General features: G+C 42.6%; 1 protein-coding gene across 1 annotated transcript in view; it reads left to right on the top strand.

The window, feature by feature from the left end:
* The window catches only part of LOC132871798 (homer protein homolog 3), a 59,469-nt gene continuing 45,721 nt past the window's right edge, over positions 1 to 13,748 (top strand). Inside the window, exons 1-2 of the mRNA XM_060906309.1 lie at positions 1 to 681; positions 6,700 to 6,749. Of these exons, the coding sequence (XP_060762292.1) occupies positions 6,727 to 6,749 (23 nt within the window). The 5' untranslated portion in view covers positions 1 to 681; positions 6,700 to 6,726. The remainder of the gene's footprint in view (positions 682 to 6,699; positions 6,750 to 13,748) is intronic.

Raw genomic sequence — 13,748 nt, 5'->3', positions numbered from 1 at the left:
GGTCAAGTGTGTGAGTGTATATTGAGAAGGTTAGTACAGTATGTTTATTGTCTAGGGCGAGATTTGGGACGCAGCCCGGTCGCGTGTCCTCGTGCTGCCTGGGCTCGCGCCCTTGACGGCAGCAGGTGGCGCACGCGAGCACCTTTTAAAAAGCCCAGAGAGTCCGGCGGCGGCGCGTGACACCGGTGCTGTGTTGTCCAGCGGCGGCTCGGGTTCGCCTCGGCGACGGAAAGCGCGAGCTCAAACCGACGCCTTCTTGTTTAACGAGTTCTGGCGCTCGTGAGTGAGGAGTTTTTGCGCGCGAGCGAGGCGCGTGCGCGCTGAGAGAGTGAGTTTTGCTGCTGTCCGCAAGGTTACTGAAGTGCAGCCAAAGAAAGAAAGAAAGCAGGCAGGAGTGCGCCGGGAGGGGAAACCGGACAGAAAACTCCGTTCAGGATGGTCAGTCTCCATCTGTCCCGTGTTTGCGGTCGAGGTTTAACGGTTTTAGTTTAAAGTCTCGTTTGGAGCTGGCGCGAGCAGGCTTTCCCTTCGTCTCGCGGTAATTCCGGCTGCTAATTGGGACGCGTCCGGATTCGACTCCCGGGATTCAGGAGTCTCTGCGGTTTCTGCAGTTCCCTCCGTGAGAAGGGAGCAATGAGAGACTGTTAGTTCCTGTCTTTTTTACATTAACAACGAAATGGGGTGAGTGAAGTGTGTATTCAGTGTGTGTGTACTGTGTGTGTGTGTAGGAAAGCTGTATCTAGGCAGATGTGTTCCAACAACTTCTTGTTGCTGTACAGTATTTACAGTCTCTACAGTATTCCTCTCACCAACACACCTGTGTGTGTGTGTAACCTGAGAGACCTTATGCATTAAGGATGCACAATATATCACTTATTAACCATATCGTGATATATATATTTTTTTATCAGGTTATGGAACAAACCTGCCTCAAGTTCAAAGTGTTTATTGTCATATGCACAGTAAGGACGGGTCTTCTTGCACAATGAAATTCTTAGTTTGCTGTCCATCATGAATGCCAATTAGAAATAAATAAATAGGCGGAAGAAGTAATACAAAGTAAAGGCAATCTAGTGCAAAAAGAAAAGCAAAAGCAGCAAAATACAAACAAACGCCCAGGATGGTACAAAATAAAGGTAAATGTAGTGCAATGCAAAAATAAGGCAACGTAGCAGCAGACGGGCGGTAATGTGCAAACAGTGTAACCAGTCAAGGGAACAGCAGCGAAATGGGCAGTAATGTGCAAATATGTGCAAACAATGTAACCAGTCAAGGGAACAGCAGCAAAAAGGGCAGTAATGTGCAAACAATGTAACCAGTCAAGGGAACAGCAGCAAAATGGGCAGTAATGTGCAAATATGTGCAAACAGTGTAACCAGTCAAGGGAACAGCAGCAAGAGGGGCAGTAATGTGCAAACAATGTAAACAGTCAAGGGAACAGCAGCAAAAAGGGCAGTAATGTGCAAACAATGTAACCAGTCAAGGGAACAGCAGCAAAATGGGCAGTAATGTGCAAATATGTGCAAACAGTGTAACCAGTCAAGGGAACAGCAGCAAGAGGGGCGGTAATGTGCAAACAATGTAAACAGTCAAGGAACAGCAGCAAAAAGGGCAGTAATGTGCAAATATGTGCAAACAATGTAAACAGTCAAGGGAACAGCAGCAAAAAGGGCAGTAATGTGCAAACAATGTAAATGGTCACGTAACAGCAGCAAGAGGGGCAGTAATGTGCAAATGATGTAAACAGTCAAGGAACAGCAGCAAAAAGGCAGTAATGTGCAAACAATGTAACCAGTCAAGGGAACAGCAGCAAGAGGGGCAGTAATGTGCAAATGATGTAAACAGTCAAGTAACAGCAGCAAAATGGCAGTAATGTGCAAACAATGTCAAGGGAACAGCAGCAAAAAGGGCAGTAATATGCTATGTAACCAGTCAAGGGAACAGCAGCAAAAAGGGCAGTAATGTGCAAATATGTGCAAACAGTGTAACCAGTCAAGGGAACAGCAGCAAGAGGGGCAGTAATGTGCAAACAATGTAAACAGTCAAGGGAACAGCAGCAAAAAGGCAGTAATGTGCAAACAATGTAACCAGTCAAGGGAACAGCAGCAAGAGGGGCAGTAATGTGCAAATGATGTAAACAGTCAAGTAACAGCAGCAAAATGGCAGTAATGTGCAAACAATGTCAAGGGAACAGCAGCAAAAAGGGCAGTAATATGCTATGTAACCAGTCAAGGGAACAGCAGCAAAAAGGGCAGTAATGTGCAAATATGTGCAAACAGTGTAACCAGTCAAGGGAACAGCAGCAAGAGGGGCAGTAATGTGCAAACAATGTAAACAGTCAAGGGAACAGCAGCAAAAAGGCAGTAATGTGCAAACAATGTAACCAGTCAAGGGAACAGCAGCAAGAGGGGCAGTAATGTGCAAATGATGTAAACAGTCAAGTAACAGCAGCAAAATGGCAGTAATGTGCAAACAATGTCAAGGGAACAGCAGCAAAAAGGGCAGTAATATGCTATGTAACCAGTCAAGGGAACAGCAGCAAAAAGGGCAGTAATGTGCAAATATGTGCAAACAGTGTAACCAGTCAAGGGAACAGCAGCAAGAGGGGCAGTAATGTGCAAACAATGTAAACAGTCAAGGGAACAGCAGCAAAAAGGCAGTAATGTGCAAATATGTGCAAACAGTGTAACCAGTCAAGGGAACAGCAGCAAGAGGGGCAGTAATGTGCAAACAATGTAAACAGTCAAGGGAACAGCAGCAAAAAGGCAGTAATGTGCAAATATGTGCAAACAGTGTAACCAGTCAAGGGAACAGCAGCAAGAGGGGCAGTAATGTGCAAACAATGTAAACAGTCAAGGGAACAGCAGCAAAAAGGCAGTAATGTGCAAACAATGTAAACGGTCACGTAACAGCAGCAAGAGGGGCAGTAATGTGCAAATGATGTAAACAGTCAAGGAACAGCAGCAAAATGGCAGTAATGTGCAAACAATGTAACCAGTCAAGGGAACAGCAGCAAGAGGGGCAGTAATGTGCAAATGATGTAAACAGTCAAGTAACAGCAGCAAAATGGCAGTAATGTGCAAACGATGTAAACAGTCAAGGAACAGCAGCAAAAAGGGCAGTAATGTGCAAACAATGTAAACAGTCAAGGAACAGCAGCAAGAGGGGCAGTAATATGCAAATGATGTAAACAGTCAAGGAACAGCAGCAAAAGGGCAGTAATGTGCAAATATGTGCAAACAATGTAAATAGTGAAGGAACAGCAGCAAAAAGGGCAGTAATGAGCAAATATGCGTAAACAGTCAAGGGAACAGCAGCAAAAAGGCAGTAATGAGCAAACAATGTCAAGGGAACAGCAGCAAAATGGCAGTAATGTGCAAACAATGTAATCAGATGTAAACAGTCACGGAACAGCAGCAAAAAGGGCAGTAATGTGCAAACGGATGCAAACAGTCAAGGACTGTTTACAGGGAGGTAGTCCATGGTTATAGACTCCTGTCAGCTGTTCAGGAGTATGATGGCGGTGGGAAAGAAAGAGTTCTTTAGTCTGACAGTGTTACATTTCACACTCTATGTATTGATCTCTAACATGACTGTATTTGTATTGAACCAGTTTTATTCAAAAAAATTTTCATTCAGCACTTTGGCTGACACTTGTTGACTTGAAGTGTGCTTTCTATGGGAATCAATAAAAAAAAGAATTAATTCATTCTCTAGATCCCGTATCCATTGTGGGTATGCTGGAGTCAATCCCAGCTGAAATTGGGCGAGAGGTGTGATAGACTATATATCACGGAAAGACAGACAGCAGCACGGTGGTGTAGTTAGCACTGTCACCTCACAGCAAGAAGGTTCCGGGTTCGAACTTCATGGCTGCCAGGGGCCTTTCTGTGTAGAGGTTGCATGTTCTATCCATGTCTGCGTCGGTTTTCCCAACATGCAGATTAGGTTAAATACCCAGCCACTGGGGTTGTACAAGACAGTGCATATTTAGCGCTGGTCCCAAGGGCATGGAAGGGCATCTGGTGTGAAACCTGTACCAGATCAAATATGTGGAACTGATCTGTTGTGGCGACCCTGAACGTATAGCCAAAAGAAGACTATTCACAGCTATGGGCAACTTGGAGCAGCCAATCAATTTTAAACTCCATGTCTTTGGACTGTCTAAGGAAACCCAAACAGGTATAAGGAGAACATGAGAACTCCACACAAAACTGCACTGGTTGATGGGTTTGAACCTGGAACCTGCTGGCTGTGAGGCAGCAGCACTAACCGTTACACCACCGTGTCAACCAAGTGCAATTCAGTGAGCAGTAAACATTGCCACAAGGCAGCTTTATGGTAAATTCGTCTCCCTAATGAGACAAGACTGCTGGTGGTGGTGGTGGAAAAGCTCCCTGAAATTACCATGAAGAAACCTTGAGAAGAACCAGACTCCTGCCGAATCATTACTGTTCTACAGAGTACAGCGTACTAAGTGTGTTGAAAGGATGTTCAGAGTCTTGGGATGATGACTCCACAGGGTTTGATTACAGCAACAGTTCTTCAGTACAGTGAATAATCTAGGTGAGATTATTCTGAAGAATGGTGAATGCTGGGATCAGGCTACACAAATACAGACCGATTTTTGCCACAATATTGTCATGGCTGACAAATTTCCAGCATCGGGCCTTAATACGAACGTAGGGAATGATAAACAGGACTTGTAAGTGAAGAACAGAGATGTGGCATCTGTGACGCCCTGGGAAGAAGGTCTAGCATTTCAGATTATTTTTGGGGGGGGGTGTTTCTTGCCAAGTTTGTCAACTCCGGCAACGTTTCTTGATGTTCCTTCTGTAGCCATGATTGACAATTTCTTGACCCTCCTCCTGGACAACATGTGAACAATGATTGGGTGGGTTAAAAGTCAAGTTTATTTGTACAGCGCTTTTAACAATATTGTCGCAAAGCAGCTTTACAAAATTTGAATGACTTAAAACATGAGCTAATTTTATGCCTAATCTATCCCCAATGAGCAAGCCTGTGGTGATGGTGGCAAGGAAAAACTCCCTCAGACGACATGAGGAAGAAACCTCAAGAGGAACCAGACTCAAAAGGGAACCCATCCTCATTTGGGCAACAACAGACATGACGATAACATTAACAGTTTTAACTGTTTTTGTTGATAACTCGTCATTGATGGAAACTTGAGTGCAAAACTGTTCATGACAACTGCAGTCCTAATGTTGGCAAGTCAACTGTAGTCCTCAGCCATAAAAGCATTACTGTAAGAGTCCAGAGCGTCTTCCAAGTGTGACTTTCAACTGTCCATATGGGGCCGTCCTCCACATGAGCGATGTGATGAGACTCTGACCAGACATAGGGCACCAGGAACCAGGGCTTTGAACCGGTTCAAGGAACGAAAACGAAAACCGGGAACTTTTTCTATTTCACATGGAACAGAAACAAAACCAGAAACTTTATTATTTTTTATGTTCCGGAACAGAAACGCTTATTAAAAATAATGGTAACCGGTTAATACCGGTTTTTATTTCGTTCCTCAAAGTTTCCGTAGCCTACAAATAAAGTCATTCTTCTCCTGCGCAAGTTTCTATGACCCGCTGGGGTTCACGTCCTGTGTGACGTTCGCTGACTGAATGGAGAGAGCGGGAGGGTGGACTACTATCACGTCTCCACATCTTAAATAAGAGGTAAATATTGCAGTCTATCGTTATTCAAAAACGTCAATTTCAAACACGATATCAATATATTTGTTCACGTTAATGAGAGGCTCGCGAACATTAAATGACGTTAACCTCTGTTAGCCTATCAATGCATAGGGCCTGACTAGCCTTTGGTAACGCACTAAACGAATTATCTTTCATTTTTGGCCCTTTTTCTGTTTGTGTAGATGGGAAGACATACTGAGAATCCAAATCGTCAACATTTGAAATAATAATTGTTTTGAATTATTTCTTGTCTTATTTAATGAAGGTTGTAATAGAATTAGCCTACATTTGGCTTAAGCTGGATGAGACCGAGACATAATTTTATAGCCGTTTGTTAAACAGCTGACAGGGAACGTAATTAACCGTTCCAGGAACGAAATTTTTTTTTGTTCTAACTGGTTCAGGAATGTCTATTTAATGGTGGAACCCAAAACCGGAAACGTTAAAATTCCGTTTCTGTTCGGAACGAACCAATAGGAAAAAAAATTCTGGTTCAAAGCCCTGCCAGGAACATATAGAGTTGCCAGTCTTCCAACCAACACATGGCAAGAATTGATGGCACTGTGATTGCTTAATCTGACATGGTGTCCATCATGTAGTTAAATCCCAGCATAACAGGCTTCTGAATATTGGTTTTAGGATAAAGGTGCACTCGGGGATGTTTTTTCTTTTGAATGACTATATCGTACCTTGTTTTTAATGAGTAATGTAGTCGGTCTTTATTATGTCTTAATTACATTGGTGGACACACAATGAGTGTGTGTAATTGTGTCATAAAGAGGGGATGGGGTTATAAGCATGTGTTAAATGGTAGCTGTTGGCTTAAGGGCTCTTGAGTGAATTATACAACGTGACAATATGACGTATTTCAAAGTGATGATATGAGCAATCCTGTTTTCCACAAACGCTCAAAGCAATCACACTACATTTTCAAATTGTGTATAATGCCTTTTTTTTTTCTTAATCATGGCTCTTTTTTTTACAATTGCAGAAAAAGGTCCTCATCTGTCCAGTAAGGATGTTTCCGTCCCACAGAGAAAGGTAAGCTGTGCCAGATGCCCAATAATCATCTCTCCAGCTCCTTACAACAAGAATCCAACAAGATTCAGGTCACATTACATCCCTTTTTTCCACACGATTGAACTCTTGGCCCTGAAGCAAAGTGTGATGTATTTATAAAATATTCACAGGTATGCCATTTCCACTTTGCATTTGACACGAGTTTCATTTCTCAGATCTGTTTTTAACTGTGCTGTAGCACTTAATTAAGCTCCTCCAGAAGACCTGCGGTATGAATGGGTGGGGGTGGGGGAGACTCGCACCAAACATTTTATTTTATTTTTTTCACAGAGCACCACCAAAAGGTCATGGGATTTGCTCGGAAAAGCCAAGTCAGCCATGTTTGCTGTCAGCATCGACTAGAGCTTTCTGAAATGCCTGCTTCATGAGTTTATCAGCTCTAGTGTTCTATAGACTCGACCTTGCCTTGGGGAGTTCAGACGAACTTAACGTTGGTCTGTATAATAGCAAGAGAGCATCGGGTTAATTAGATCATGCTTTCTCGAAGCTCTCAAGGTGAGAGGACGGCTTGCTTGGCCTCGTTTCAAACTCGATGGCGCCGCTTGTCCTTCAAATGACCTCATGTGTCTAAACGCAGAGCCTCAGACAAATTATTCTAACATGGCAGATTTGGGAAAGTGTTCTCTCGTCTGTCTCTCCCCCACACTTTAGATGGTTGACATGATTGAGGTATTATAGCCAACATGGAAGTGGAGCAGTTCAGTGGAAGATGTGCTGTAGTAATGCAGTGCCGTCGCGGTCACATTTGAAATATAGTTTGTATGCTATCACGCTACTTGTAAACAAATGCTAATTTGCTTTAGAGGATTGGATCTGTCATACACATGATGTATACTGTCAATATAACCCCCCAAATACACACACACACACACACCCTCTTTATGCAGTGCTTCAGTTCAGTTTTGTCTTTCTGCTTTCTAGCAGTGCCAAGCAGTTTGATCAAGAGACTGTGTTGCTCAATAGCATTTGGCAGTAATTGCTTCATTAGGACTGTATATTATTATCTGACAATAAATCAATGGAATTTGTAGGCAGTCAGAGTAAAACTTGTCTCTTGACGGTTACATCAGCACACGCACAGATACACACTAACATGTCCACACAGGATGTAGCACGCTGTTCAGAGAAGTTTCATTTGCATTTTTTGTGTAGTAAGCGTAGTTCCTTGGCTGTTTGTTTATGGGTGTAAGTGTTTTATTGTCGTATTTAGATTTGTGTTGATGTCTGCGCATCCTATATTTTCTGCCCCAGTTTCTGAGGAACGCTGGAAACCGGTGTCAATTCTGGAACTAGTGGAAATGAAGCGCTTCTTTTGGTTGTCTCTGTCGCTAGGTTTACATGCACAAAATTATTATATTCCGTCCTTATTCTGAAAAGGAGAACATTCCATCTAAGCTGTTCACACAGCTAAAAATTAATATTGAAGTTATTCCATGAAATTGAGTCGTACGTGAGCTGATCACCGACGAGGCGCATAGCACTGAGTTGGTTATAAGCCATGTACGACGAGATTGAATGGAATAACTGTTTTATTCTATCTACATTCACTGGATTTTGAGAAACGGAGCCTTTTTTGCAAATTCAATAAATGAAGAAAACTTTATACAGAACGGCCAGCAAAATCATTTCCGCTTAGAATGTAAACAAACCGGTGAAATGACGGGAGCAATTTGTGAAAAATGCTGCTATGATGATTCTTGAAAATTAAAAAAAAAAAAAAGTTTATTCCATATTTTGCTGCTTTTTTGGGGGGTTTGTTTTTGAGTAGAGCTTTTATTTCGTTCTCGGGTGGTTCAGCAACAAGCGCCGCCATTTTGTTTTTCTCTACTCATGATATATGAACTGATAGTTTAGTAGTAGAGTAAGCAATCAGAGCATGCGATTGCTCATATCCAGTGAATGTCGAGAGTCTTTTATTCTAATATTCCCGCTTGCATGTAGCCATGCATACTCCAAAAGTCTAGTTGGGTTTGTGTACGACACCCAGAGTTGACTGTAAACAGGTAAGAGGCTGTGTGTCTCAAACCGCCATAAAAACCCTAATTGACACTCCGAATGTGCTGTAGAATGTTCCTGAAACCTGAGTAATATCGGCTTAATCAGAAAATGCTAAATTCGGAATAAGGCCACATTCAGAATAACCAAACGGAATCATCATCATCCACAGGCTGTTCCTGTTGGGGGTCGCCACAGCGGATAATGTCCCTCCATCTCCTTCTGTCCTCCGTATCTCTTTTTTTTTTTTTTTTTGGTAGCACAAACCATCCTCGTGTCCTCTTTCACCACATCCATAAATCTCATCTTTGGTTTTCTTCTTTTCCTTCTACCTGGCAACTCCATGTCCAGCATTCTTCTCCCAGTATAGAGATCTTGCAGTCACGTGACCGGAAAGTACACAGCCGCCATCTTGTCGGTAAAACCCGCCCGCTGAATACTGCTGCACTCGTGTACAAAATGAATAAATTTCAACCGACGGACTACACGGCTCATTTTTCTAATGAACAGATAACTAGATATATGTCTAAAATAAACGGCCTACAGATTAGTGACCCTTATGGCTTACCGGACATAGTTTTCACGACCGTGTCAGTGGATATTGAACTGCCAGAGGTGGAATACCCAGACGCGTATAATTACCTCATTAACTTTCCCTCGCTGTTCAGTGGTGAAGCACTGCATGCTTATAAATCTCTGGACAGTTATCTTTACAGAAATTCAGGATTTGTCAGCGACTCAGATGTGGCATCTTGTAAACAAGAAAATAACAATCCTCATTGGACGGGTAAGTCACTTAAGTATTACTAGTACTGATACTAGATATATCAGTAGTATCTGGTATAGCACTGACCAGCCGATAATAGAATAAGGTAATTCCAGCTGTAATTCCAAATCGTCCGTCTTGTTTACCATGGATCTGACGTTGGAGAGGTAGAGGCTTGGCAGTGGAGGTTTGAGTGGTTGTTTTCTGAGCTTAGTCAACAGGCCGGCTCTGCAGCCTCGCTTTTGCTTCCTCTCCCGACGCCGCCTCCTTCGCCTGCCAGACCCGATAACAATCCACGGAGACCCCGCTGGTCTCGCTATCTCGTCCGGAATGTTGTGCATGCGATGGAAATCGCTACAAACCGTCATTTTCTGCTGGAAACCAATGTCCAGTAAGTCCATACGGTTGTAGTGGATATTGAAGTCCGGTACAGACGAACAACACGCAAAAATACACACAAAAAACATAAACGTGCACAGGTAGGGAGAGCTTGTAGCCGCAGCCGTTGTAGTAGAATTGTATATAGTAGGGTTTTCCAGAAGAAAAGGTAGAAGTAGAACCAGAAGTAGAAGTAGAAGGCGGAAATATGGCGTTTGACCGACAAGATGGCGTCTGTTACAATCTGGATCGTCTGTGACGTCACATGCAAGATCTCTATACCCTGGATCTATCCTCCGTATGTATGTAAGTAAGTAAAATTTATTTCTAAAGCACAGTTTACACTGACCAAAGTGCTGTACAGAGTGTAAAAATAAATAGATATAAAATATATAAAGAAACAAAAACAACTGATTTAAACATCAGCAGCAAAAGACAAACACTTAATTTCTGACATGACAAAACAAAAACAGTTAAAATGTAGGGAATGCTAATGTGAAAAGGTGTGTCTTGAGCTTGGATTTAAAAACAGTAATAGAGGGGGCATTTCTAATGTCAAGAGGCAGAAGGTTCCACAGCCAAGGACCAGCGACCGCAAAAGCTCTGTCACTTTTTAGCTTAAGACGAGTTCGGGGAACATGGAGGAGACCTCTGCTTGAAGATCTAAGAGACATGGGAGCCTCCGGGGGATGAATAGCAGCAGCTAAGTAGTTGGGAGCCAAGCCATGAAGAGCTTTAAAAAACATTAACAGGATCTTAAATTGAATCCTAGACTGGACAGGAAGCCAGTGCAATGAGGCTAGGACAGGTGTGATGTGCTCATGTTTTTTTGTGTTAGTAAGCAACCTAGCAGCCGCATTTTGGACAATTTGAAGCCGTGACACCAGTGTTTGAGGGAGACCAAAATAAAGGGAGTTACAGTAATCTAAGCGTGAAGTTATAAAGGGATGGATGACTTTTTCCAGGTCATTGTATGACAGAACAGATTTAAGTTTTGCAATGATCCTTAATTGGTAGAAACTAGTCTTAACAACAGAAGAGATTTGTTTGTCAAGGCTGAGTTGGGAGTCTAGAATAACACCCAGATTTCTTGCATGGGTTTTGACAAATGGAGTAAGAGAGCCAAGGTTGCCAAAGATGGAATTTCTGGATTTTGGGGGGCCAAAGATTATGACCTCAGTTTTGCCTTCATTTAACTGGAGGAAGTTATTGGCCATCCAGTTTTTAATTTCTTTAAGGCAGTTCAGAAGAGGCTGCAAGGAATTTCCAGATTTTAGAGGGAGGTACAATTGGGAATCGTCAGCATAAAAGTGGAATGTAATATTAAATTTCCTAATGATGTTACCCAGTGGGAGCATATAAAGTCAAAAAAGAACAGGACCCAGGATGGACCCCTGGGGGACACCGCAAGACACGGGCAGGGGGCGAGGAGTATTGGCCTATGGACACTGAAAAGGTTCTTTGCTGGAGGTATGAGTGGAACCATTTTAGAGCAGAACCCTTAATCCCAACCCACTGTTCAAGCCAGGCCAGCAGGGTTGTGTGGTCTACAGTGTCAAATGCAACACTAAGGTCTAACAGGATAAGAATGGCATTATCACCAGAGTCGAGGGTGAGCAGCAGGTTGTTTGTTACCTTTAACAGGGCTGTCTCAGTGCTATGTCGGGCCTTAAAGCCAGATTGAAATGGCTCTAGGATTTCTGCTGAATTAAGTACGGGAAGCAACTGTGTTAAAACAACCTTTTCCATAATTTTTGAAATGAATGGGAGTTTAGAGATGGGCCTGAAGTTTTTTAAACATTTTGGATCAAGGTTATGCTTTTTAAGCAGAGGCCGGACTACCGCGTGCTTAAAACAGGTGGGAACACTACCGGTGGCAAGGCAGGAATTTAGAATGATTTGAATGCTTGGACCAATAACATCAAATACATCTTTAATAATCAGGGAAGGGATAGGGTCATGAGGGGCTGTTGAAGTTTTCATGTGTTTTACAGTGTCCCACAGCTCAGTGTATGAAACTGCCTGAAAGTGGTCAAAGGTAGCTGTGGCACTGGGGAGGTATGGGGGGGGTTTAAGATACAACCAAACGATGTGTCCAAACCATCTCAATCTCGCCTCTCTCACTCAGTGCGTTTACATGCACATCCAAATCGAGCTACTGTCGGTAATCGAGCTAAGGATCCCAGCAGGGGTGCCAGAGAAATCCAATCCTACATGCACACAAGGAAATCGGGCTATTGTGTGAGGTACATCGTGCACCCGAGCCACAGGTGGCGCTACACGCCCCATCGTGTTGGTACACTTCCGGTTGTCGTCATGAAGAAGAGCTATTCAAGAGTATAAACAAAGTTATCAGCAGTGTTGCCAGATACTGCTGACGTTTTCCAGCCCAAAACATGTTCAAATCTGCCAAAATGCACTTAAAACCGCCCAATCTGGCAACACTGGCAGTTCCGTGTTCACAAGTTCCATGCTCAAGCTGTTAGGCTTGGGCCGAATCCCATTTCACCCCTTGGACCAACCCCTCCATTTTGCGCGTTCACGTGAAGGGGGCTCTAACAGACTGTATGGCTACAAACTGTCCTGCGCAGACCACGGTTTTGTAAGACAACTTATTTTGCACAATTGTATATTTTTCTAAAGTCCATTTTTTGCTTACAAAAAGTGTGTGTGTGTGTGTATGTATGTGTATATATATATATATATATATATATATATATATATATATATATATATATATATATATATATATATATATATAATATATTAGGGCTGGGTATCACCAGATACCTCACGATACAATACTATGGCGATATTTTGCCCACGATAACGATATTATCACGGTACAGCGATTCTGCGATAATCGATATATTGCAAGAAATTTCAACCACATCACAATATCTGTGTCACTGAAGAAAATCAGAATTTATTGACCACTGTAAAGTTACATTTCACATACATAACTACACACTCTTGCCAGACATATATTTGTCTCTATTCCACTGCTGGCAAAACCAAGAGTTGCTTCACTACAACATACAGAAAATTCCCATTTCTGTGCTAGTATTCTCAACTTTTCTGTAAGCATGGACACATCAGTGCTGCTTAACAAGCAGAATCAAATTGTTTTATGAAAACTTAAAACTTGCACTGCAGACTGCACATACATTTCAGTGCTAACACTAATATCAATTTGTTCTTTGTAAACTTGAGAACATATACCTGAGAACATTTAACTTGTGCTTATTTTGCAGGAACAGCACACTGTCTGAAACACACTGAAAAGTGCAGTGGGCATCTTAATTGGAGCATCTTAATCAGGGATGCAAACAGCGCGCCTTTTGGCGGATGGCGCCTTTTTCACGGCTGAATCGCGCAGATCCGAATTTTTTTTTTAGGGGGGGGCGTTGGAGTGTCTGATTATAATTTCAAAGTAAATTCTGTATTAAAATTACTAAATAAGCAAATCCGTTACAGTCCATGAAACAGGAAGTATAAGGAAAAAACATTTTAAATCGGGAAGCTGCGCACATTTGCGCAGTCCTGCCGCTCAGGCTGCACAAATGTGCGCAACTTCCCGATTTAAACTGTTTTTTTCCTTATACTTCCTGTTTCATGGACTGTAACGGATTTGCTTATTTAGTAATTTTAATACAGAATTTACTTTGAAATTATAATCAGACACTCCAACGCCCCCCCCCCCCCCCCCCCCAAAAAAAAAAATTCAGATCTGCGCGATTCAGCCGTGAAAAAGGCGCCATCCGCCAAAAGGCGCGCTGTTTGCATCCCTGATTAATTTAATTGGAGCGAAACAGGTTTTG

Source organism: Neoarius graeffei, chromosome 23 (genome assembly GCF_027579695.1).
Source record: "Neoarius graeffei isolate fNeoGra1 chromosome 23, fNeoGra1.pri, whole genome shotgun sequence".
Taxonomy (NCBI): Eukaryota; Metazoa; Chordata; class Actinopteri; order Siluriformes; family Ariidae; genus Neoarius; species Neoarius graeffei.
Note: the sequence above shows the minus strand (reverse complement) of the source record. Positions and strands in the feature narration are given on the sequence as shown.